The sequence below is a fragment of the Setaria viridis genome, chromosome 4, assembly GCF_005286985.2.
Source record: "Setaria viridis chromosome 4, Setaria_viridis_v4.0, whole genome shotgun sequence".
NCBI lineage: Eukaryota > Viridiplantae > Streptophyta > Magnoliopsida > Poales > Poaceae > Setaria > Setaria viridis.
In genome coordinates, this window is record NC_048266.2 from 28,930,767 (window position 1) to 28,955,294 (window position 24,528).

Below are 24,528 nucleotides of genomic sequence, written 5' to 3' on the forward strand. Positions count from 1 at the left end.
AAATTATTTTAACCATATATCTAGATATTATGTATATCTTGATGCATAGTAAAAATTATGTATCTAGATAAAACGACCTACAATTTGGAACAGAGAGAGTATAATGGGTGTGCCATCTTTGCTAACATATTTTAATGTCAGTTAAAGAAAATGATTTTGAATGTGCAAGGAAAATTTTGTTACAAGATTAAAAGATGTTATCACATAAGGCCAAGTGAATATTAAAGAAAATCAGGCCATAGAAGCTCCCACATAAATATTTCTTCTAATGTAAGACTAAGCAATTAATATATGAGTTGGCTCTTAGTACAAGTTATTATAAAGTAGTATAACTTATCTCCTTCTTTTCCTCGACAGCTAATGTTTAACATTATAATTGCGGGCATCAACGTGGATTACAAGGTGTAATTTTAATTAGTACTTTTATATAAACATGTTAGACATTAAATAAAATAATTTTCGGTGGATCTACTAATATCCGTATGTTATCAATCGGTCCAGTTATTCATACATATTGATTTTCATGTTCAAAATAACTTGATATATATGCAAGAATCTGTTAATATCGGTACTTTTTCATCATTAAAAAAAAAGAAGTATAATAAATTTTGGGAAAATCTAGACATCACCCAAGTGTTTCCGGCAGCTTCATTTGCACTGTTTGATCTGATCAGTTTTGTTTGATGCCCATCTGTTGTTGGTCTGCCAGCCTGCTGTTTGATTTTTTTTATTTGTTTCTCTGACAATATGGTCCCACTTGTCAGCATATTTTGTTGACTTTTTCAGCTGCAGGCCGACATCGACGCATCATTTCTTCCTCCTCTTTTCCCATTCGCTTCCCCCCGCTCTTCTTTGGCGAGTGACGAGCCCCCAAGTTGAGGTGATTTTCCCTTTCGATTCACGCCAGTGCTTGTTTCTTTGGTTTGCGCACCGGCGTTGATTTGTTGCTCTAAGTTGATTAATTTGGGTGTCTTCCTGTGATTTGAAATATGTGATGCCTTCTAAATTTGTGATTTCTATCAGTTTCAATTCTCCGGTTCGTATATGTGCGTAAGTTTAGGCGTAATCCTCTAAAATTGCTTTAGCTAATCATGCGCTTTTTGATTATCCCTTGATTTATCAACCTCCAAATCATTTTCACGGGCCGAATTTCATTCTAGGGTTTGATGTTTGGGTATTGTTCGTATACTATTTAGTTTTATTTTCGTTGATGATATTGATCCCCATCTCGAACTGCTTAGTTCATCTACTATTTAGTTTGTTCCATGTGTTATTTATAGCTTCATTCCTCCTTTTACTCATGTCATTGGACTAAGGAATTTGCAGGATGATGTTTCTTCTGCAGCGATATGCATCTGTTCTGTAAATTGTTATTTCGTAATAATCATTTGCAGCATCCTTGTAAATTGTCTAAATATGTGTCCTAAATCCTTAATTTCCATCTATTTCAATCCTTCTGGTTTGAATCTGCATCTAATTTTAGCTTAATTCTATAAAATTTGCATCAGCTGGTAACGTACTTTCTATGATATCTTGTTGTCATTAGCTCCAATTCTAATTTACTGGCTAAAAATTCTCTTCTAGGGTTTGCTATTTTGTTAATTTCCATAGATTAATTAAATTTTTGTTGTACTTGATAATGTCGTACCTATCCAGAACTGTTTAGTATGTAAATTTTCGATTACAGCTTCATTCCTCTATTTGATTATACTCCTTAGTTGGAATAAGGATTTTGCAGTGTTCTGTCTCATCTGAACTGTGATGCATTTGTATATGAAAAAAATGTGATTTTGTAATGCTAATTTTTCTACATACAATGAATTAACTGTCTTGTATGTTCGATTAGGTACCCTTAGTAAAGTAATGCTTAGTTGTTTTTGATTATGGTTAATTGCTTAGTTTCCCTTGCCTGAGTATGGTGAATAGTAATTGAAATAGTATTCCAATGTTTATGAATCCATAATCTAACTGGTGTTGAATACCTACATATCTTTTATGCTCTACTTACATGTGGTAAAACATTTTCTGTCATTTAGATGGCTCGTAAGAGGTGTCACGAAGTATGTGATTTTACCGACAGTGACTCTGAATAAGATGTTGAGACTCATTCTGCTGAGGAATATTCAATTCCAAATGTTTATCATATCATCTTGATTTGTTCTCTTGATCCTAGTTCATCATATCATCTTCACTTGACAAGCTATGCATGGTGATCTTCGATTCCAAATGTTTGTCATGGTTAGTTCTAATAATAAAATTTATTTCTAGTATATTTTTTCTATAGTATCAAATTTTCTTACCTCAGCTCCTTTATGTTTCTCATTCACTGGAATCTGTTCATATTCTTCTAGCATTGCATGATGGAGTTTGATTTCATGCAATATAGAAGAAGAAAAATAACTATGGTATGTATTGCCCTCTATTTTTAAATAATGTCATATTTATCTAAGTTCATATATATTCGTACCTCAAATCCATACCTTTTAGTAAGTATGTCCATGTAAGTTGCTGGTTCATTATGTAAAATTTTAAGAACTTCTTTGTTTAAATTATCATGAAACCATTTGTATACTATTATGTTACCATGACTTATAAAGTTTACCATTTCAAAATTAGCTTCAGGTACATCCAAACATGTCTCCTTCTCCTGTGAATTTGTTATCTGTTCCATTAACAACCCAGTGTCTGTACCCTGCAAGTTCAATGCAATTCAATCAGTATTTAGAATCATCATGTTTTCCATTTATTCTCAGTCACGAATATATACCTGTTGACTGTTAAATAATGTGTTTAGATAGTCATGTGGACTATGTGTTTCAACATGCCCATGAATTTCTAAGTTCACCCCCTGTGTATTGAAATGCATCATTTTAAAAATTTATTATGAATTAGTTTAAAACATTTGATTTGGAAATGTGTACATTTTAAACATTTACTTGGATGAATCTTATATACAAGCATCTACCTGTACTGTCTGATACATGCCTGACTTTCCTTTGTTTTGTAATTCAAATTCATCCTTCTATTTGATTCCAACAAGCTACTGCTTTGTCTGTATTGTTCCTGAAATATTTTGCAATACATCTAACTGACAGTTCATATGTACTCGATATTAATAAGCAATACTACTAGCATTCGAGATCTATGCATATGTGAATAACTATTTTTCATACAAGAGTTTAATATCATATCTAGTCAACCTTTGCATCTATACCTTTTTCTGTTTTCGGATCATGCCAAGCTCTATATTCCCCTAATGAATATATTATTTTCTAAATCCCTATGAAGCTAATCATAGTGTCATTTTAATGCAGTTGACCCCAAGCTAACTATTTTTGACATTCTTTAATTCTATAATATGAGCATGAGATATGTTGTCAGATATAATTTGTGTTCTATACTATTTACAGTTCTAACATTAGTCATTTACAGTAGTTTAGAAACTGTAAATATATCATTTAGTCCTGTAAATAAAGATATTTTAGTTGGGTTTGCTAACTCAATGTTGGAAAATAATTCTGGTCTGCTTGGGGTTGCTACATCAATGTAAGTAAATACTATTGATATTGGACTAAGGTTTTCATCTGAGGGGTTTCCACTTTATTAAAATAATTTATTATTTGACTGACCATAGAAAAAATCTGTTAAGCTGTTTAATTTAGATTTTCATCATATTTTAGATCTGGATTTTTGAATAAGGTTAGAGTTTTTACTCAAACAAAGTAGTATCTATTTTTCCTCTTCACTATTTTTTGGTTATGTTTTGCACTTTCAATTTGGATGTGTTCCAATTATTGATAAGTACAGGTAAATTTCAATGTAGCTTTCATTATCAGATAAAATATCCTATGCTATTTATAATGTTAACTTTATTCATTTACAGTGCTTTAGAAACTTTAAATTGTATTTTTAAGTCCTATAAATAAGATGATATTTTTAAAGATTAAAGATAATTTGATTGCATTTGCTCACTTAATGTAAAAAATAATCTGGAGGGTTTGCTATCTCGATGTAGGAAAGGTTGGGTTTTGCATTTTAGTGGGCCACTGGAGCCTAAAATTTGTTAATCTGGTGGTTAGCTTGACCCACTTCCAAAAATTATTTGTTATTTGACTGACTATAGAAAAAATATGTTAAGCTGTTTGACTTTTGGGTTTCACCATTAATGTAATCATGTTTTTTGCGTCATACTTAGCTTTTAGGTTAGATTCTTGTTTGTTGCTCTGTTATTTAAGCTGGTTTTTCTTTACTGTTTTGTTTGAAGCATTGTTTATACTAGGATGTGGATACATATCATTTCATTCATACTTGTCCTAATTAAGCTTTCTATCCCTTTTCTAGGTCTATGGCACAAGTGTTTTTCTTAATTTTGAGTTTGGATTAGAGGTATTACTCAGTGTAGGATAATTAAATTTGTAAATGACCTGTTGTTTCTAAATTAGATACTAAATTTGTGTGCTTAAGCATTTATAGTTTTTAGATCACTAAGTGACTGTGATGGCGTTACTGTTAATTCCATTATTATGCCTGTAATTGAAATTTGTGGGTTTTATGTTATTTCTGTAGGCTAGGTTTTCATCAGAGGGGGTTTCCACTTTTCTAAAATTATTTGTTATTTGATTGACCATTTAAAAATCTGGTAAGCTGTTTAATTTGGGTTTTTCTATCAAACTAATATTGCTATTTGCATCATATTTTCAGCTTATATCTGAAATTTCTATTCTGTTCATTAGGGATAGCTTCATATGTAGGTTTGACTGGTTTTATTTTCAATTTGCTAGATACTTGTGGTAATCCAGATCCTAATTCTTTTTCTGTTTGCATTGCAACAACATCGTCTTGGTGAAAACGCTTTTGCAGGAAAGATGTTCCGATCACTCGTGACAACATGACCTATCTAGGTATAAAAGATGGTCCTCAAGACTGCCTTGTTCTAGCTTGGTCTGCTACTGATGAAAACAACATGTTCATGACCACAATTCGTGCTTTGGAGAAGTTGGTTGGTTCTGTAGAGGTTGCGTTGTTCAGGATTGCAGTAGACCCAGGGTGTCGTTGTCAAGATTTGCGGATCAAGACTCTAGACTAGTAAATTTCTTTTATGCGCGTAAGGCTTCGGATGGTGGCGTGGGAGACACGGGGTTAGACTGGTTCGGGCAAAGGAGGCCCTACGTCCAGTATCGAGGCTGCTCGTGTTACCCACATGGGGTTCTGTAGTAGGGGTTACAGACGGGCGAGAGAGGGAACTGATCCCAGGTCTCTTGAGTGTGCTTGTGCTCTAAGGGAGTGTGAGAGTGTGCTCTTGGCTTGAGAAAGAGAGTCCGAGTCCCCTGTCTCAGGACCCCCGGCCCTCCTTTTATAGCACAAGAAGGAGCTCGGGGTTACAGTTGAGACAGGCGTCCGGAGGAGAGTTAGAAAGGATAAGCTAAGTAGGAAAAATAAAACAAGGGGAGGGTCCCAAGGCCGCCGCTCTTGCTCCGGCATCCAGTCCCTGTAAGCGCGCCCGTCGAGGGAGGGCAATTCCTTCCTGATCTTGCCGATGATCTCCCTGGTCGCCGTCGCCGTCGAGCGTGATGATGAGCCTTAGCCTTAGCATCCGTGCCCGCCGGGGAGGAGGTCCAATTCTGTTGCCCCGCCGAGTACCGTAAGACCCGGACGTCGCATCCCTGAAACCGCCGTTGGGAGCACGGGGCGCGAGAGCGAGCGATGCGCCCTTCTATGTCGTTCGGCGCAGCTCATGAGTACTTCGTGGCGAATCAGAAGGAGCCGCGGCCACTGCAGCCTGCGCCGTACGGCCGCGCACCGGTATTCGGGACCGGTTACGTTGGGAACGCCGCTCTCTTTTGGCCTGACGGGGCCGCGGCGCATTTATGGCGAGGTCAATAGGGGGACCCACGAGATCGTCATCCTAATCCTCCAGTACGCACCCGAGGCGGATATTCGTCTTGTGGACCCAAGCGAGTCCGACCCCCGCGCCTAGGTCGGGCGAGGCGGAGTTTCTGTGGTGGGGGTCAGGCGCTCCTGACCCCGGTCTCCTGGGTCGGGCGAGGCGGAGCTTAGTCTTCGAGGGGTCGGGAGCGTCCGACCCCGGGACTCCGGGTCGGGCGAGGTGGATCATGGCCTCTTCCTTTCATATTGGGCTGACGGCAAATTTGCCACCCTAGATGGGCCTGGGCCTTTAAGTTCTGTTGATTTCGTGGGCTGGGGGAGATTGTTGATATTCCCCCCCCCAACAGTAGCCCCCGAGCCTGTGGTGGAGTAGGAACGCTCCTCCAGAGGCTACAGTGGTTGCCAGTACGGGATCCTCTTCGTTTGACCTGGGGCAGAGGAACTGTCCGGATGGTGTTCACCGGAGGGACTGATTGGACGACTCATCCTGTGCGTTGCTCGGCGCTGGGGGACGTCTGGTCATTCCCTTTCATCCAAGAACTTTAAGTTAGGACCATCCGCGTGGCCGTAGGTTGCGAGGCCAGCCCCCGAGCCCCCGCGCGTCGCAGGGGACCGATCGGAGGTTGGGTCGACTTTTGTTCGTTCACCCTAAAGCGTCTGTTCGCTAGGACGGAGGGGGCGAGCCGTGCCATGCTATCCTCGTCGGACGAACCGTGGTGCTCTTGGAGCTACTAACGGGTTGATTCGAGTGGGGTCCCGGTCCCTGTTCGGGGGGGTCCGGCTAGGGCCAGGCTGGTGGCGTACCCCAGGCTCCAGCCGGCCAGTGCATATAGTTCCCGTGTCCGTTCGGTTGGACCTGGGGGCTCGTTGCCTTTCCTCGTGGAAAAACCATGAACTTTGATGCCGGTCCGGACTCGAATGTGAGCTTGAGACGCCCGGGGCCGTCGCGCGCCCGGGTTATGGTCGCTAGCGGACCCGTCCCTTCTCACCCCTCGCTCGTGGGCATCCTGAGGCGGCTGTCGAACCCGTAGCGGGCCAGCCTTCGAACCTCTGGATCGTAATGGGCCGTAGGGGTGTTTTTAGCCCCGTCTCCCTTATTACCTTTCGGTGGGCCTTGGGCTGAATCGGGACGGATGCTGCGTCTTGGGCCGAACGTGGGGGACGTCGTGTGCGCGTCTTCCGGGAGGCGGAGTTATGAGGGCGCCGACCCGCGAATCGAGGAGGAGAGGATGTCTCTGCGGCCGATCGTGCGTGCGGTTTCTGAAAGGAAAGTGCGCGTGACGGGGGCGTACCTGGCGCTGCATTTATGGCGACAAGGGCGTCGGTTCCGCTCCCCTCGCGCCTTCCCTATAAAACGAAGGCTCCGCCTCGCTGGTTCCGCCCGCCTTCTGCTTTCAAGTCTTTTCGCCTTCCAAACTCGCCCTCAGCTCATTCGCGCCCGCTTCGTTTTCCTCCGCTCAAAGCTACGCCCTTTCTCCCCATCCCCGTCGAGTTCTTTCCTCCTTCAGCGATGGGATCATGGGGGATTTCCCACTTCAACTCCTCACGCGCCGAAGGTCTGGTGAGGAAAGGCCTCCTCTGCGAGAGGACGGAGGTGGGCGAGTGGGAGCTGCCAGGGTCGGAGTAGGTGCCGACGCCTCCCGCCGGCTACGTCGTCTCCTTCGCCCACTTCCACGAGCGGGGGTTCGTGACTCCGCCGAGCCGCTTCTTCCGCGGGCTCCTCCATTACTACGGGCTTGAGCTTCAGCACCTCAACCCTAACGGGATCCAGCATATCGTGGCGTTCGTCGCACTATGCGAGGGGTTCCTGGGCATCGAGCCCAACTTCTCGCTGTGGAAGTACTTCTTCACGGTCAGCCTATACTAGAAGACGGAGAGGAGGGGGAACCAGCAGCGGTCGCCCCCGGTGCCGATCGGGTGCGCCGGGATCCACCTCCGCCATACTCGCTCCAAGGAGTACATGGCGATGAAGACCACGACATCCCACAAAGGGTGGCACAACCAGTGGTTCTACATGAAGAACTACTCGAACTCCCCCCTGCCAGGATTCACCGGCCGCACCATCGACGTGGCGCCGGAGGTGTGGTCGTACGGGCCGGTCGAGAAGGAGAAGAAGCGGATCCTCGACCTGCTGCAGGCCATCGAGCACTTGAAGAGGAGGGCGCTGACAGGCGCTGGGGTCATTGGGGCGTACCATGCCCGGCGGGTGGCGCCGCTGATGATCCGGGTTCGTCCGCTCGCCGACATGACTCCGAACGCGCCAACCGAGGGTACCGTCCTGGCGACGGGTGCGCTCGCCACCTCCGAGATCCGATAGCGGATTCGGGAGGTGTTGGAGGACAAGGACGCGGACTACCCGGTGCCCCGGCACCCACCGATGCGCCCGGACGAGGGATTCATCGACTTGGTAAGGAATTTGTGCGCCGACCTTCTTTTTCGTGTCTCTTGGTCATCGCTCTAATGCGGGGCCATTTTGTGTTTGTAGGGCATGCTGACCCGGGTTGTGGACTCGCACCTGCCGGTGCCAGAGGACGCCGATCGGCGGCTGCAAAACCGTCTCCTTGCCGAAGAGCAGAAGCGCCGCAAGGACAAGGAGACGGCGAAAAAGAGGAAGAAGGCCGCCAAGGAGTTCCAACGGCGGCGGCGAGGGCAGGTCGTGTCGGACGACGATGATGATGATGAGGAGGAGGACGAGGAGGAGGAAGAGCTTGTCTTATCCCCCCGGTCGGGCGCGCTTGTCATTCAGGAGGCGCGCCCGCAAGCGGCCGTGAGGGATGAAGCAGGCGGATCGTCTGCCCGGGGCGTGGTCCTGTAAGGCTCCGGGGCCATGCCCCAGGGGTCGGCGCGGGGCGCCCCCCAGGAGCCGGCGCGGGCCCCCCCCAAGGGTCGGCGCGGGGCGCCTCCCAAGAGCCAGCGCGGGGCGCCCCCCAAGAGTCAGCGCGGAGCGCTCCTCAGGAGCCAGCGCGGGACGCCCCCCAGGAGTCGACGCAGAGTGCCCCTCAGGGGTCGGTGCGGGGCGTCCCTCAGGAGTCGGCGCGGAGCGCTTCCCGGAGGTTTTCGGAGCCCACCCCCGCTGTCGCCCAGGAGCCGGCGCGGGGCGCCCCCCAGGAGTCAACGCGGAGCGCTCCCCGGAGGTCTACGAAGCCCGCCCCCACCGTCGCGCCTGAGACCCAAGAGCAGAGGAGTGGCGACAAGCGGCCGCTGCCGGATGCCCCGGGGTCGGCGTCCGACTCTGAGGCGAAGCGCGCGCGCCGTCCTTGCTCCGGAGGAACATGAGTTGGATTTCCTCGTGAACCTCGCTCCTTTCCCCACCTTGCATTCGTTTCCGCTAACATTTATTTGTTGCTTCGCAGCGCCACCCCCCGTGGTCTCGTCCTGCAGCTGGCGCCCAAAAAGGCGCTGCGGGTGTCGTCCGCCTCTACGGAGCGGACCGCGGTCCCGCCCGCGGCTAGCGGCGGGGTCCCCAGTGAGGTCGCAGATCCCGCCGCGGAAGCGACCGCCGTGACGGCGACTGGCGGAGTGGCGGCGCCATCGGGCGCGGGAGAGGGCGTGGACCCCGCTCTGCCTTCTGCTTCCCCGGTCGACCCTTCGATGCAGAGCGTCGTTCCCTAGGGCTCTCAGGCCGGGGAGGTGATCGACCTCGACGCCGACGAGGCGGAGGGGACGGCGGCGACGGGAACAGGGACGGGTGTCCCTGCAAGCACGACAGGGATGGCGGTGGCGACAGAGGAGGGAGTGCCTGCCTCCGCGGCCGCGGCGGAGAAGGCAGCGGTGACGGAGGCGGGGACCTCCGCCCCGGAGGTCCCGACGGAGGTGGCACCGGCGGCGGAGGCGGAGGTGTCACCGGCGGCGGAGGCGGAGGTGCCCGCTCGAGGGGCTCCGGCTGGGGCGGAGGAGCCCGCCTCGGCGGTTGCGGCGGAAGGCGAGGTGGCTGCGGGGATATTTGTTCCGCCGCCCGCGTCGGAGGCGGTGGCGCCGTTGAGCGGGTCCGCGGCGACCCCGACAGCGACAGGTGCACAGGCGTCAGGACCGTCGGCGAACCTGGAGGCTTCCGTGTCGACTCCCGCTTCGGCTTTGGCCACTTCCGTCCCCAGGGCGTGGAGGGGGTCTGTCCTGCGTTGGACGTCCCGTGAGGACCCGTCGAGGCACCTCTTCACCCTGGATGACGCTGCGGAGTGGCGCAAGTGGCAGGCGGTGCAGGGCAGCCTCGCCAACGCCCGCGCGGCTCTGTCCTCGGTGTTGGGGGAGTTGGACAACGTCGTCCTCCCCGGTAGCCAGGTACGTTGCCGCTCCTGTCGGTGATTGTCCCTTTCCTGTTGCCTTGCTCCTGATGGTGTATTGCTGTGTAGGCTCTCCAAGAATGCAGTCGGGGGGAAATCTGATTTTCTCCAGCTGGAGCGGGGGCTCTGGGAGCGCTTCAACTTGGAGAGGGAGTGGACCAGGGACCTAACCATGCAGGTCGCTGCCGCCCAGGGGGCCATTAACGACCTACTGAGGCACGAGCAGGCGGCGCTGGAGGAGGTGCGGCGGTCGGAAGCCGAACTCCAAGCCGTCGTCGATAAGGCCCGCCTTGACCGCGAGGAACTCCAGGCCGCTGCTGCCGAGAAGGCCGGCCTTGATGCTGAGGAGCTCGGACGGCTGAGGGGAGATCTTGATGCCCTTCAGAAGACCATTGAGCGCATCCGGCACGAGCGACAAAAGGCCTGGCAAGAGCTGGATTCCAAGGCGGCTCGGAAGAACGAGGCGGAGAAGATGGCGGCCGAGCTCGGCACGGAGGTCGGCCAGCTCCGGGCACAAGTGCAGGGGCTCCAGACCGCTGTGTCCCAGGAGGCCGACCGGGAGCGTGAGCTGAAGGCCCGGTCCAACGGTGAGACTCCTTTTCGTTCCTGTGTCTCCGTGGTGTTGTAGTAATTTCTAACTTGGTGGGTCTTTCCGGGTGGTTCTTGCAGACGAGATCGCCAGGCTGAGGGACCTACTCAACACGGAGCGTGGTGAGCACGGTGCCCTGCGGGATGCGGTTCGCGTCGTCTGCGACGGCCTTGGTGTGGTCCAGGAGGAGGGATCGAGCTCGCTGACGGCTCTCGTCCTCGGGATGTACCGCTGGGCCCGCGAGATCGCTGTGGATGCGCTCCACACCGGCGTGCGGTGAGCCTTCGGGGTTTTCGGCTCCCATTATTCCGGCATCAACTTCGCCGGGATGAGTGGAGGATACGCCGCTGGCTACTCCGAGGCTGAGCTGGACGAGATCGACGCGTCGGTGTTCACCCCGGCGGAGGCCCTGGCGAAGCTCCTGGAGGATGAAGCCGTCCCTCCCGAAGATCCCCCGGCGAGCTAACTGTACTGGGCTGGCGCCCAAGTTGTAAATACGTTAGGTTTAAACTCGTTTTGTAACGGCCATGGGGGCCTTTTTCCTAACTTATCGTAAAAAAGTTCTCGATTCCCTTTCTTGCCTTTTGGACTGGAAAGTTTAGAGTGCGTTGCCGGGTATGTCAGTAAGCTTTGATGAGCGAGGGTGCCGTAGCCGCTGGGGCGTAGGTTTTTTCGCAGTCCGATCAATCTTGCCTGAACACCGTTCGTGCACTCTCTCCTTTTTATGCCCAAAAGTTCAGAAAGGGAGGCTCGGTTCGGAAGGAAAAAAACGTTCTTTAGACGGTGCCAAGTGGCTTGAGCCGGAGCCCCTGATAGCCCCCGAGGGATATGCGACCCTGGGGCGAAGCCAGGGTCGGATATCCCTGAGCTCGATGGGAAAAACTTGAATAGAAGCAGCTTGAAATTCCTTTTCCACAAAAAGAAAACTTCAAAATTACAAACAAGTCTATGTACAGAACTTGGAAATGAAAACTAGGGGTAAAAACGCCTTAGCTGCTCTATGTTCCAAGCATTGCCGAAGATCTGCCCGTCGGGGGTCGCTAGCTTGTAGGTGCCTGGCCGTAGCACTTGCACGACGATGAAAGGACCTTCCCACGGGGGAGTTAGCTTGTGCCGACCCCTGTTATCCTGGACGAGGCGGAGCACCAGGTCGCCAACGTTAAAGGCTCGGCCTTGCACCTTGCGGCTATGGTAACGCCGTAGGGCCTGCTGGTACTTAGCCGAGTGCAACAGGGCCACGTCGCGTGCCTCGTCGAGCTGATCTTGTGCGTCTTCGAGCAATACCTGGTTCCCTTGTTCGTCATACGCGTTGACCCTCGGCGATCCGTATTCCAGGTCGGTCGGCACGATGGCCTCGGACCCGTAGACCATGAAGAACGGGGTGAAGCCAGTCGCCCGACTGGGGGTTGTCCTCAGGCTCCAAAGGACTGCGGGAAGCTCGGCGACCCACCGTCCGCCAAACTTTTTTAGGCCGTCGAAAATCCGTGGCTTGAGACCCTGAAGTATCATGCCGTTGGCTCGCTCGACCTGCCCGTTCATGCGGGGGTGTGCCACGGCCGACCAGTCCACTCGGATGTGGTGGTCGTCGCAGAACTGGAGGAATTTCTTCCCGGTGAACTGCGTGCCGTTGTCGCTGATGATGGAGTTGGGGATTCCGAAGCGATGGATGATGTCGGTGAAGAACTGTACCGCCTGCTCGGACTTGATTTGCGCCACCTGTCTTGCTTCGATCCACTTAGAGAACTTGTCGACGGCGATAAGTAGGTGGGCGAAGCCCCTGGGCGCTTTCTTGAAGGGCCCGACGAGATCCAGCCCCCAGACCGCGAACGGCCACGTGATGGGGATGGTCTGGAGCGCCTGCGCGAGCAGGTGAGTTTGGCGTGCAAAGAACTGGCACACCTCACAGGTGCGGACTACTTGGGTAGCGTCGGCGACCGCCGTCGGCCTGTAGAAACCTTGCCGGAAGGCGTTGCCGATGAGGGTCCTTGGCGCAGCGTGGTGGCCGCAGGCTCCGGCGTGGATGTCCTGGATCAGTGCCTTTCCCTGTTCGATCGGGATGCAGCGCTAGAGGATGCCGGTGTGGCTTCTCTTGTAGAGCTCTTGATCGATAACGGCGAAGGATTGACGCGACGCGCGATCCTACGGGCCTCCGTTTTGTTCGCCGGGAGCGTGTCGTGGATGAGGTAATCGAGGTATGGGGCTCTCCAGTCGGCTGGAGGGTCGGGCCCCACCGCGGGGTCTGACGTGATTTCCATGACCATGGGGCCGGAGGGGTCGGCTTCCGGGGCCGAGTCGGGCGAAGTGGTGCCGACCCCGTCGGGGCTGGCATCAGGGCCTGGGACGGGTGGCGCGCTGCCGACCTCCCCTTGGTCAGGACCCGAGCCCGGAGCTGGTGGTGCTTCGCCGACCCTCGCCGGTTCCTGGTGGCCGATTGAAGGCTTGAACTGGTCACTGACGAAGACGCCGTCAGGGACGGGCATTCGGCCGGATGCTGCCTTCGCTAGTTCGTCGGCGGCTTCGTTGAAGCGCCTTGCGACGTGGTTGAGCTCCAGCCCGTCGAACTTGTCTTCAAGCTTGCGAACCTCATTGCAGTAGGCTGCCATCTTGGGGTCGTGGTAGCTCCACTCCTTCATGACTTGTTCGACGACTAGTTGGGAGTCGCCCCGAATGTCTAGCCGACGGATGCCCAGCTCAATGGCGATGCGAAGCCCGTTGAGGAGGGCCTCGTACTCGGCGACGTTGTTGGACGCAGGAAAGTGGAGGCGGATCATGTACCTGATGCGCACGCCTAGAGGAGAGACGAAAACGAGACCCGCTCTGGCACGGGCCCTCATTAGCGAGCCATCAAAGTACATCGTCCAGTACTCCTGCTTCTCCGGCGCGGATGACGTTTGGATCTCTGTCCACTCTGCCACGAAATCGGCAAGTACCTGGGACTTGATGGCGGTGCGGGGGGCGTAGGTGATGCCCTGGTCCATGAGCTCGAGCGCCCACTTCGCGATCCGTCCCATGGCGTCCTGGTTCCGGATTACTTCGCCTAGTGGGAACGACGAAACAACCGTTACCGGGTGGGAGGTGAAGTAATGACGTAGCTTCCTCTTCGTGATGAGGACGGCGTAGATGAGCTTCTGGATTTGCGGGTAGCGCGCCTTGGACTCAGACAAGACTTCGCTGACGAAATACACCGGGCGTTGCACCTTGAGAGCGTGTCCCTCCTCTTCTCGTTCCACCACTAAGGCCGCGCTAACCACCTGGGTGGTCGCCGCGATGTAGAGCAGGAGGGGCTCGCCGTCGGTCGGCGGGACCAGGATCGGGCCCTTCGTTAGGAGGTCCTTGAGTTGGTCAAGTGCCTTTTGGGCCTCGTCGGTCCATTCGAAGCGGTCAGTCTTCTTTAGGAGTCAATAAAGAGGAAGCCCCCGTTCGCCAAGGCGCGAGATGAAGCGGCTCAGGGCCGCTAAGCATCCCGTGACGCGCTGGACTCCCTTCATGTTTCGGATTGGCCCCATGTCATTGATGGCTGCTATCTTCTCCGGATTGGCTTCGATGCCGCGCACGGAGTCGATGAAGCCTAGCAGCATGCCCCTTGGAACCCCGAAAACGCATTTTTCGGGATTGAGCTTAATACGCTTATCCCTCAGCCTTTCGAAGGCTAGTTCGAGGTCAGGGATGAGCTGGTCGCCCCTCTTGGATTTGACTACGATATCGTCAACGTAAGCCTCAACGGTCCGCCCGATGAGGTCCCCGAAGCACTTCAGCATGCATCGCTGGAACGTAGCCCCCGCGTTTTTGAGGTCGAACGGCATCTTAACGTAGCAGTAGGGGCCGAAGGGGGTGATGAAAGAGGTAGCGAGCTGGTCGGATTCTTTCATCACGATCTGTTGGTAGCCGGAATACGCGTCAAGGAAGCTAAGGGTTTCGCACCCGGCGGTTGAGTCGACTATCTGATCTATGCGTGGCAAAGGAAACGGGTCCTTTGGGCACGCCTTGTTGAGACCGGTATAATCAACACACATCCTCCATTTCCCATTCTTTTTTCGTACAAGAACAGGGTTAGCTAGCCACTCGGGGTGGTACACTTCCTTGATGAATCCGGCCGTCAGAAGCTTCTGGAGCTCCTCGCCGATGGCCTTGCGCCTCTCCTCGTCGAAGCGGCGTAGTCCTTGCTTCACTGGCTTGGAGCCGGCCTTGATGTTCAAGGAGTGCTCGGCGACTTCTCTCGGAATGCCGGGCATGTCCGAGGGCTTCCACGCGAAGACGTTGCTGTTCGCGCGGAGGAAGCCGACGAGCGCGCTTTCCTATTTGGAAGATAGGGTGGTGCCGATCCGGACGGTCTTGCCGTCGGAGCTGCTGGGGTCGAGGAGGACCTCCTTGACGCCTTCGGTGGCCTCGAAGGAGGTGGCCGACTTCTTGGAGTCGGGCTGGTCCTCGGCGCTCTCCGCGAGCTGGACCACCATATCCCCCGTGAGGGTGATGGCTGCGGCGTACTCGCAGCATTCCACGTCGCACTCATACGCCTTTTGGAAAGATGTGCCGACGGTGATGACCCCGTTGGGCCCCGGCAGCTTGAGCTTGAGGTAGGTGTAGTTGGGGATGGCCATGAACTTCGCGTAGCATGGTCACCCCAAGATGGCGTGATAGGTTCCGCGGAACCCCACCACCTCGAAGGTGAGGACCTCCTTCATGAAGTTGGAAGGGGTCCCGAAAGTGACGGGCAAGTCGATTTGCCCAAGAGGCATCGCCTGTTTTCCTGGCACGACGCCGTGGAACGACGCCTTGTTGGGGCGGAGGCGGGAGCGGTCAATCCCCATAGCGTCGACGGTCTCGGCGTAGAGTATGTTGAGGCCGCTGCCTCCATCCATGAGCACCTTGGTGAGGCGCGTCGTGCCGACGATGGGGTCGACGACGAGGGGGTAGCGTCCTTGATGCCGGACGCGTCCCGGGTGGTCGGACCGATCGAAGGTGATGGCTGGTCCCGACCAGTCGAGGAAGGCCGGCGTTGCCGGCTCGGCCGCGTAGACCTCTCGGCACTCCAGCTTCTGACGGTGCTTGGAGTCATACGCCGCCGGGCCGCCGAAGATCATGAAGCAGCCGTCCACCTTGGGGAAGCCATCTTCCTTCTCTTCATCGCCCTTCTTCTCTTCATCGGGCTTCCGCTTCCGGTCACCCTTCACTGGGTTGCCTACAAAGTACCTCTTCATGAGGTTGCAGTCTTTGTAGGCGTGGTTCGCAGGGAACTCGTGGTTCGGGTACGGTCCCTCAAGCAGTTTGTCGAAGAAGCCAGGAGTGCCCTCCGGGGGCGGCTGTCCTCGCTTGCGCTCGACAGCGGCTACGAGGGGGGCCTCGCACCGCTGCTTGCCTTTCTTCTTCTGCTGGCGGTTGGAGGTGCCCTCGTCAGCATCCTCCTCCCGCTTTGCCTTGCCTTTGGAGTGGTCGAAGATCGCTCCAACGGCCTCTTCGCCCGAGGCGTAGCTGGTGGCAATGTTGAGGAGCTCCTCTGTGGTTCGCGGTCCTCGGCGCCCTAGCTCGTGGACGAGGGGTCGGCAGGAGGTTCCTGCTAAGAAGGCCCCTATGACGTCGGCGTCCGCGACGTTGGAGAGCTCGGTGCGCTTCCTGGAGAAGCGCCGGATGTAGTCCCGGAGGGACTCGTCTGATCCCTCGCGGCAGCTCCGGAGATTCTAGGAGTTGCCGGGGCGTGTGTACGTGCCCTTCAAAGGGATATGTTCCAGCCAGGCTCGTGCCGAGTCGGCCAGGAAGAGTGGTAGGTTGCGGATGATGAACAGATCATCGTTCACCCCGCCTGCTTGACATGCGAGCCGGTAGTCGCTGAGCCAAACCCCAGGGTTCGTCTCCCCTGAGTATTTGGCTACGTTCGTCGGTTGCCTGAAGCGCGGCGGAAAAGGCGCGTTCAGGATGCGCGTGGAGAAGGCCCGGGGCCCCGCCGGGTCGGGGCTCGTGCTGCGGTCTTCCTCGCTGTCGTAGCGCCCGCCGCGGTGGACGTGGTAGCCGCGATCTACCCCGTCCTCCCTCTCCGCGCGGGAGCACCTCCGCGCGTCCAGGGTGTCGCGGGCGTCGCGGACGGGGTCAACGCGTCGATGAACGGATCGAGCCCCGCCTCCCGCGGGTGGTGGTGTCCGCCGGGCGGACGCGGCCTAGTTTGCCCTAGGAGGAGGCTGATGGACAGACTCCCCCCGTCTCTCCGGGGGCGCGTCGGGCGCCGCTCTGCTGGCATTTTGCCCACGTCGCCGGGACGCGGAACTTTCCGCCTGCTGGACGGCGGCGCATTCGAGCAAGTCGCGCATCTCTTGGCGCGCCCGTCGCTCCTCGGGCGTCGCCGGCTCGGGGAGTTGCCGGAGTAGGGCCGCCGCGGCTGCGACATTCTAGCTGGCGCGAGCGAAGAGCTGAGGGCGCTCTTCGTCCGCGCAGATGCGCTGCTGGATGTCGCGCGCCCGCTGTCACGCTCCGCCTTCGTGGCGGGGGTGCTCGACCTCCTGGCGGGACGCCGCGCGCGCCTCTGGCTGTCGAAGGTGCTCCAGGGCCCTTGGCAAGGCCCCGGTCGTAGCCGCGGCGCGCGCGCGGGGGGGGGGGGGGGAGGGGGGAGTCCTCTGTCTCCCCTCGGCGCCGTCGTCTTTGGACCCCTCGGAGTGCACGTCGGCCATGAAGCACTCACGCGAGGTGTGGTGGCTCCCGTTGCTGGAGCCGGCGTCGGAGATCGTCCTCGCCACGCTTGCGAACTTGTTGCTCGCAGGCGACACGGTCATGGACCGCGTCAGGAGGCGACCGTAAGTCACCGTGGCATTGCGCAGCTTGAAGAGCCGACCACCTGGGAAGGACCCTCCGGCGCGTGCCTGGCCGCTCGCCGCTATCCCGGCGGTGGGGCCGGGGATGGCGGGACGAGCAAGCAAGACGAGGAGAGGGATCAGCTCGATCCCCTCCCCGGTGGCGAGGAAGTCCAGACTCCCAAAGCGGATCAGGGAGCCCGGAGCGAAGCAGATGTCGTGGCTGGCCATCTGAAGCCGGAGACGTACGCGCAAAGGTCCCCTACCTGGCGCGCCAACTTTCATTGTCAAGATTTGCGGATCAAGACTCTAGACTAGTAAATTTCTTTTATGCGCGTAAGGCTTCGGATGGTGGCGTGGGAGACACGGGGTTATACTGGTTCGGGCAAAGGAGGCCCTACGTCCAGTATCGAGGCTGCTCGTGTTACCCACGCGGGGTTCTGTAGTAGGGGTTACAGACAGGCGAGAGAGGGAACTGATCCCAGGTCTCTTGAGTGTGCTTGTGCTCTAAGGGAGTGTGAGAGTGTGCTCTTGGCTTGAGAAAGAGAGTTCGAGTCCCCTTTCTCAGGACCCCTGCCCTCCTTTTATTGCGCAAGAAGGAGCTCGGGGTTACAGTTGAGACAGGCGTCCGGAGGAGAGGTAGAAAGGATAAGCTAAGTAGAAAAAATAAAACAAGGGGAGGGTCCCAAGGCCGCCGCTCTTGCTCTGGCATCCAGTCCCTGTCAGCGCGCCCGCCGAGGGCGGGCAATTCCTTCCTGATCTTGCCGATGATCTCCCTGGTCACCGTCGCCGTCGAGCATGATGATGAGCCTTAGCCTCGGCATCCATGCTCGCCGGGGAGGAGGTCCGATTCTGTTGCCCCGCCGAGTACCGTAAGACCCGGACGTCGCATCCCTGAAACCGCCGTTGGGAGCACGGGGCGCGTGAGCGAGCGATGCGCCCTTCTGTGTCGTTCGGCGTAACTCATGAGTACTCCGTGGCGAATCAGAAGGAGCCGCGGCCACTGCGGTCCGCGCCGCACGGCCGCGCACCGGTATTCGGGACCGGTTACATTGGGGACCGAGCGAGTCCGACCCCCGCGCCTAGGGTCGGGCGAGGCGGAGTTTTGTCTTCGAGGGGTTGGGAGCGTCCGACTCCGGGACTCCGGGTCGGGCGAGGCGGAGCTTAGTCTTCGAGGGGTCGGGAGCGTCCGACCCCGGGACTCCGGGTCGGGCGAGGCAGATCGTGGCCTCTTCCTTTCATATTGGGCTGACAGCAAATTTGCCACCCTAGATGGGCCTGGGCCTTTAAGTTCTGTTGATTTCGTGGGCTGGGGGAGATCGTTGATATTCCCCCCCAACACAGGGCGCAAGTTTGGTTTCATTCTTTGTCATGATGATGAGATGGCAAAGTCACTTCATGCACACTACGTTACAATTGGTATGGAGAAGATCTTCTTTGATGTGGTTAGGAGTGTGAAGTATTTGCCCTTTTTATGATGATGTCAATCAGCACCCAAGGGCACTAAAGTGGATCTGAATCAAGTCTTCTCAACATCAAACTAGGCAGAATTCAGATAAGTCTTGTCTCTGAATTATCCAAATATCTGTATGTAGTATTCAGATGTCTCTTATCTGAAACTTATATATGAACAACTTTTAAGTATGGTAATTTGGAAGCATCTAGCTATCTTTTGTATGTGTAATATGCAATTAGCAAGATATATGCTGCATCCATGTGTCTGATGGCAGATTATATATGAACAACTATAAGTATTGTAATATTACTGGTGTAGCTAATTTGGATGATGTCTTGAGGCTTTTGTTCTACATATATTTTCGTTTTGCTGGAAGATATGTGAAGCTTCAATTATTTTTCATTTGATAAAGATGCAGACATGCAGTCATATCACTTAATATTTTCTAGGCAGTGTTTCATATGTATGGTCATCATATTGGTTTTGCCTTGTTTTGCTAATTTTATTACCTCCACCGTTTGATTCAAATCTGATGGTATAGAAATTCGAGTGACAGATCCTCTTTCAGCACACGATTTTTTTTCTTGACCAAAACTGAGTGTTCTAGCCAATCAAATTTCCCGAGTGATGGCTGACAGAGGAATACCCGAGCAACAGGTAGACAGTCCCTAAATTTTGACAAGCAAAAGTAAAAACATGCACATGGAAATAAGGAAATCTTTTTTTTTGCGAGAGGAAATACGGAAATCCTGACGTGGATTACATCCCATGTACACGATTACATCCCAACCACCAGTGCTGACACTGACAGAAACAAGCTAGCGCGAGTACACATGCAGTTCGTAAGAACAACCACCGTTATGTTTCACTACCAACCAACTCATCTTATTTCTCACATCAGCAACAACGACAAGAAGGGAAGCATATCACTATACCGAAGAACGAAGCAGACAACGAGACGGCATGGCATCATGCATCATCTTGGCCATGGGAAGGCGACGCGCAGAAACTAATATAAGGCCTCTCGATCCGGGGAGACACGCACACGTCTGGACCTGCATCCATCATCATGCACACACGGACTTATTTAACAAGCACGACGACTACGCTGACGACGGAAGCTTCATCATCATCAGTAGTGGCAGGCGTAGTTGGCCTTCTTGAACATGGCGGCCTGCGCGGCGGCGGCGACCTCGGAGGTCAGCGCGACAGCGATGCAGTCCTTGACCTGCTGCGTGGAGTAGGCGTACTTCTTGGCGGCGATGGAGTTGAGGTACGCGGCGGCGCCCTCGCGGAGGAGGTCGCCGTAGCAGTCGGTGCGGGTGTTGCACAGCGCGTCCTGCAGCGTCTGCAGCTTGCTCCCGAAGAAGGCGCTGCACACGTCGCCGAAGGAGCCCAGGATGCTCCCCAGCGACCCGATGCACGAGATGATCGCGTCCGGGTGGCTCTTCCAGTAGCTGCATGCAAATAATCTTTTAGTAACCGGCCGGGAAATGTCTCGATGCATATGCACTGCGGCTTATATTGCGTGCGGGTCTTAGCTTGCTTCTTACTCGCAGGTTCCGGTGCCGGAGTAGCCGGGCGTGTAGCCGCCACCGCCGCCTCCATACCCACCGCCACCGCCACCGCCGCCGCCGCCGCCACCGTACCCACCGCCACCGCCTCCCCCGCCGTACCCGCCGCCGCCTCCTCCGTACCCACCGCCACCGTCTGTTCGGACGAGAATGATAGACACAGCATGGCACATGATCAGCTCATCAGCAGATAACAAATACGTGCACACGTTTGCTAGACTAATAATGTAGGCAGGTTACGGTACACAGCACGTACACTTCTGCTCAGCGACGTGATTTCCCTGCAGGCCCCTGCTGGCAGAGCACCGAGAGGCGACGCCCACCAGGAGCACGGCGACAAGGAGAGCCTTGCCGCTCATCTTGCTCTCTCTCTCTCTTCCTCTCTCCCCTCTTCTCCTGTGTTTCTGAAGAAGACTACCAGCGCAAAGAGAAGAGAGCGCCGCCGGCAGATGAGATGCTTGTGCTCGAGCGAGCGTGCCCTGGGACACTGCACCTGCAGGGGTTTATATAGGATAGAGGCGCCGGCTGGGCACGCTACCTGCCGTTGAGCCGCGCCGCAGTTGCACGGACCGTGCGATCCTGGGTCCTGGCACCCTGCCACGGCTTGCAGCCTTGCAGGGTAGTTGGCTGCCATTGAATGCCCACTACCACCCATCCAGCTCAATGCGACTAGCGATCAACTGACCATCCGTTCCCCTGGATCCACGCTCGAATGATTGTTGCACTTGTTGGAATTAACGTTCTGTATGTAACTAAGCCCTTGTTCTCTTACCTCCAAACTCCCAACTTTGGCACTATGCAAAAAGAAGATTCCTCATCACATCAAACTTGCGGTACATGTATGGAGTACTAAATATAGATGAAATTAAAAACTAATTGCACAGTTTTGTTGTACTTTGCGAGACGAATCTTTTGAGCCTAATTAGTCAATGTTTGGACAATAATTCACAAATACAAATGAAATGCTACAGTGTTGCTACAGTAATTTGGCACCTCCCAAATTCGTCAAGTAAACAAGGGCTAAGCGTCTGAAGCTGTCAGTGTTCCGATTCAGACATTCAGTAACAGTACTGCAGTCAGATTACAGATTGAAGTGGCATGTGCAGCGTGACATCCTTGGGGAATCGAAATGCATAAAAAATTCAGGCAACTTTGTTCCTGGACTATAGTGGAGTACAAGCTGGAGTTCTGCAGGTGCCTACATGCTGGAGGGTGGAGAGCAAACAAATGGGCCATGGCCAATGGCGTGTGCATGTTAACTTGAGCACCATAAACGGGTGTGCCATTCCAACACAGACTGCTTTCATGGCGAGAGACGACGGGCCTCCATCAGCTCTAAACCGGGTGTCGCTCCAACGGGGTTGCTGGTCGATTAAATTGCATTCGGCGCTCGCCACCTACTCGATCGTTCGACCAGTCTACTTCATTAGATGCGTGCGCACGGCCTCGGCTCGCTAGCAGCTGGTCCTTCGCCAAGGGGCCTTTAGTTAGCTCCTTCTGTGCATTGCGTGCAGGCTGTGTTTTTCTCGTCCCAGAATATGCACTGTGCAGGAATGGAATGAAACGGTTGCGTGTGCATGCCTCGAAAGTAGAAACCCTAGCCAAACACGTCTTCTATCATTTGTAAACAAAACAAAGAACCCAAAAGTCATCTGAAAAAGAAGGGAAGAAATAGTAGTATATAGCCGAGTGCAGAAGCATACATCATCACAGGTCACTGAAAATGGTAGAGCACATTGCTCTCACCGTCAGGTGATCACTCTACCAGAGCATCGATCTCTGTCAGGCCAAACCGATCCACCGAGGTCGTCGTCGTCGTACAGAGTTTCTGACAGCACGACGAACAGGGACTAGCCATCATCACCGTTGTCACGAGGCAGCGACGGCTAACAGCAAGCCAATCAGGGCGGCGACGCATAAATACCAGCGTTTAATGGCTTTCAAATACATGACAAAGAAGAAACGTGGCGGTCTGGCCCGTTGACGCTGACTCGCAATCTACTCCTATCTTGGTCGGTCAAAAGGAGGGTCTCGATCTTGATTTTTATATATAGAATATAGATCCATATAGTACTTCATCAGTAACCCTAGTGCAGTAACGAAATCGTTGGATCGAGAGATCTCACCATGCATCAGTGATGAAATGGCAAAAAAATAAAATGAACTCATGTCAGGTGTGTGAGGTGTATATATATTGCTGAAGAGAATATAGTGGCGCGACCATCTGGTGGATTAATGGAGTAGTACTAGAATGCATGGAAGGTGGGTGGAAAGAATGTGCCGATTTGTACTTGCGCGCGCAGGCAACGGATTTGCTTGGGACAGGGCGCCATGTGAGCTCCAAAGCGTTGGTAGACCAAACAGTTAGGAAAGGCCAGCTAGCTAACGACCAGGAGATGTTCTGCGGCTACGTGGTCACGATAATGCTGCTCCCCACGAGTAGGATTGGGCATCCGGCTCATGCAGAGACTTTAATTAGATTCCTTCAATGATATAGTATCTTCGTTTTTAAAAATTACCTTGAGAAATATGAGTATGCAAACAAAACTAGTTAACGTGTTTATTTTGGTTCGGTTATTTCAGATTTTAGTTTTATAAAAACACATTGAAGCAGAGGAGTGAAGGGTTGACCGTGGCCGAACCAGCCGGCAAGGGGTAAGGCTGTCCACACTCATCATACTCTATTTTCATACTCTAAAAGGAATATTCTATTCTAGTCATCGAGATTCTCTCCTCTATGTCAATTTCTCCCGCACCCGTGTTACTCTATATCACATACTCTATACCAACTACCCCATATTTTATTTAACCATCTCCAACTACCATCTCATTTTAACAAACACATTTCTTCGTAACACGATCATTTAGAATGGTTATCCTAAATCATGGAATGTGAATAATTAGTAATACAACTTTTTCATTAACTAGTAATTGTTAGTAGTACTATTTAATTAATCTCTACTCCTAAAAAAAGCAAAACCGAGATAGAATTTCGTACGTCGCGCGCCTTCCGCTCCATTCTACCGTCCTCCCACCTGGGTTCCTCCGCGCATCTCGCGCGACCCTCCGATGGAACCGACGCCGGTAGCGACCGCGCGCCGTCCGCTTCCCGTCCTCCGCTCCCGCGCGCCGTCCGCTTCCCGTCCTCCGCTCCCGCGCTTCGTGCACCTCCATCAGATCCTCGCCCTGCCTTGCCCGCATACTCGACATCGCTCGCCCTGCTCCTCCTCCGCCGCCACCTATTCTCGCACGCCCAGCGCCGCAACTCCTCATCCCGCTCAACAAGTGCCGCGTCGCCGAGTTGTACCTCCCCTGGAAGTGCGAGTCCGAGGCGCAGGGGGCCAAGGTGAAGGGCGGCGCCTCCATTGGCCTCATCCCGACCACCGCAAAGCTCGCCTGATCCGGCCCCGGTCCGATCCGGCTGATTTAGGTGAGAAGATCCGCGAGGCACAGGAGGCCAAGGCGAAGGGCGGTCAGATCCGGTTGAACACTGGGAGTCTCGTGATCGAGGATTCAAGAGGTAACACCGTTTGGCAAAGTTTTGATTCACCAATAGACACTTTCCTGCCAACACAACACATCACTACTACCACAAAGTTAGTCCCTACAACTCAATTGCATAGTCCTAGTAACTATATCTCCCGTTTCAGTGACCTTTCAGTACTATCACTTATATATGATGTGCCTGAAGTTTCGGATATATACTGGCCGGACCCTGATCAAACTCTCTACAAAATAGTTCCAATTGTGATGTCCATTCCATTTAACCAATCCAATTTGATCCAATTTGTATTGCCATGCTTGAAAGTAGTATCCTCATTGCCAGCATAAGTAGATGCGATTTCTGGGGGTTTCAGATAGATGCAAAGTAATATCCTACTTAGCTGTGATTTCTGGGAGTTACAGATGGATGCAAAGTGTGTTTTCAGTCAGTGTGGATTTCTTCATCATCAGTGACACCTACCTG

At 53.2% G+C, this 24,528-nt stretch overlaps 1 protein-coding gene across 1 annotated transcript; it reads right to left on the reverse strand.

Moving 5' to 3' along the window:
* Positions 1 to 19,696: 19,696 nt before the first annotated feature.
* LOC117851533 (protodermal factor 1) lies at positions 19,697 to 21,052 on the reverse strand. Its single transcript, XM_034733358.2, has 3 exons — positions 20,818 to 21,052; positions 20,541 to 20,697; positions 19,697 to 20,444 (listed from the first exon to the last, which is right to left on the reverse strand). Exons 1-3 carry the CDS (start codon positions 20,918 to 20,920, stop codon positions 20,120 to 20,122), a joined length of 585 nt encoding a protein of 194 aa, XP_034589249.1. The 5' UTR covers positions 20,921 to 21,052; the 3' UTR covers positions 19,697 to 20,119.
* Between the last annotated feature and the right edge of the window lie 3,476 nt (positions 21,053 to 24,528).

Excerpts from the sequence above, each read along its gene's own strand:
- LOC117851533 (XM_034733358.2), bottom strand. The coding sequence starts at position 20,920 with ATGAGCGGCAAGGCTCTCCTTGTCGCCGTGCTCCTGGTGGGCGTCGCC. Across the intron at positions 20,698-20,817 it reads TCACGTCGCTGAGCAGAAGT|ACGGTGGCGGTGGGTACGGA; the intron begins GTACGTGCTGTG and ends TCGTCCGAACAG. Across the intron at positions 20,445-20,540 it reads TCCGGCACCGGAACCTGCGA|CTACTGGAAGAGCCACCCGG; the intron begins GTAAGAAGCAAG and ends ATTTGCATGCAG.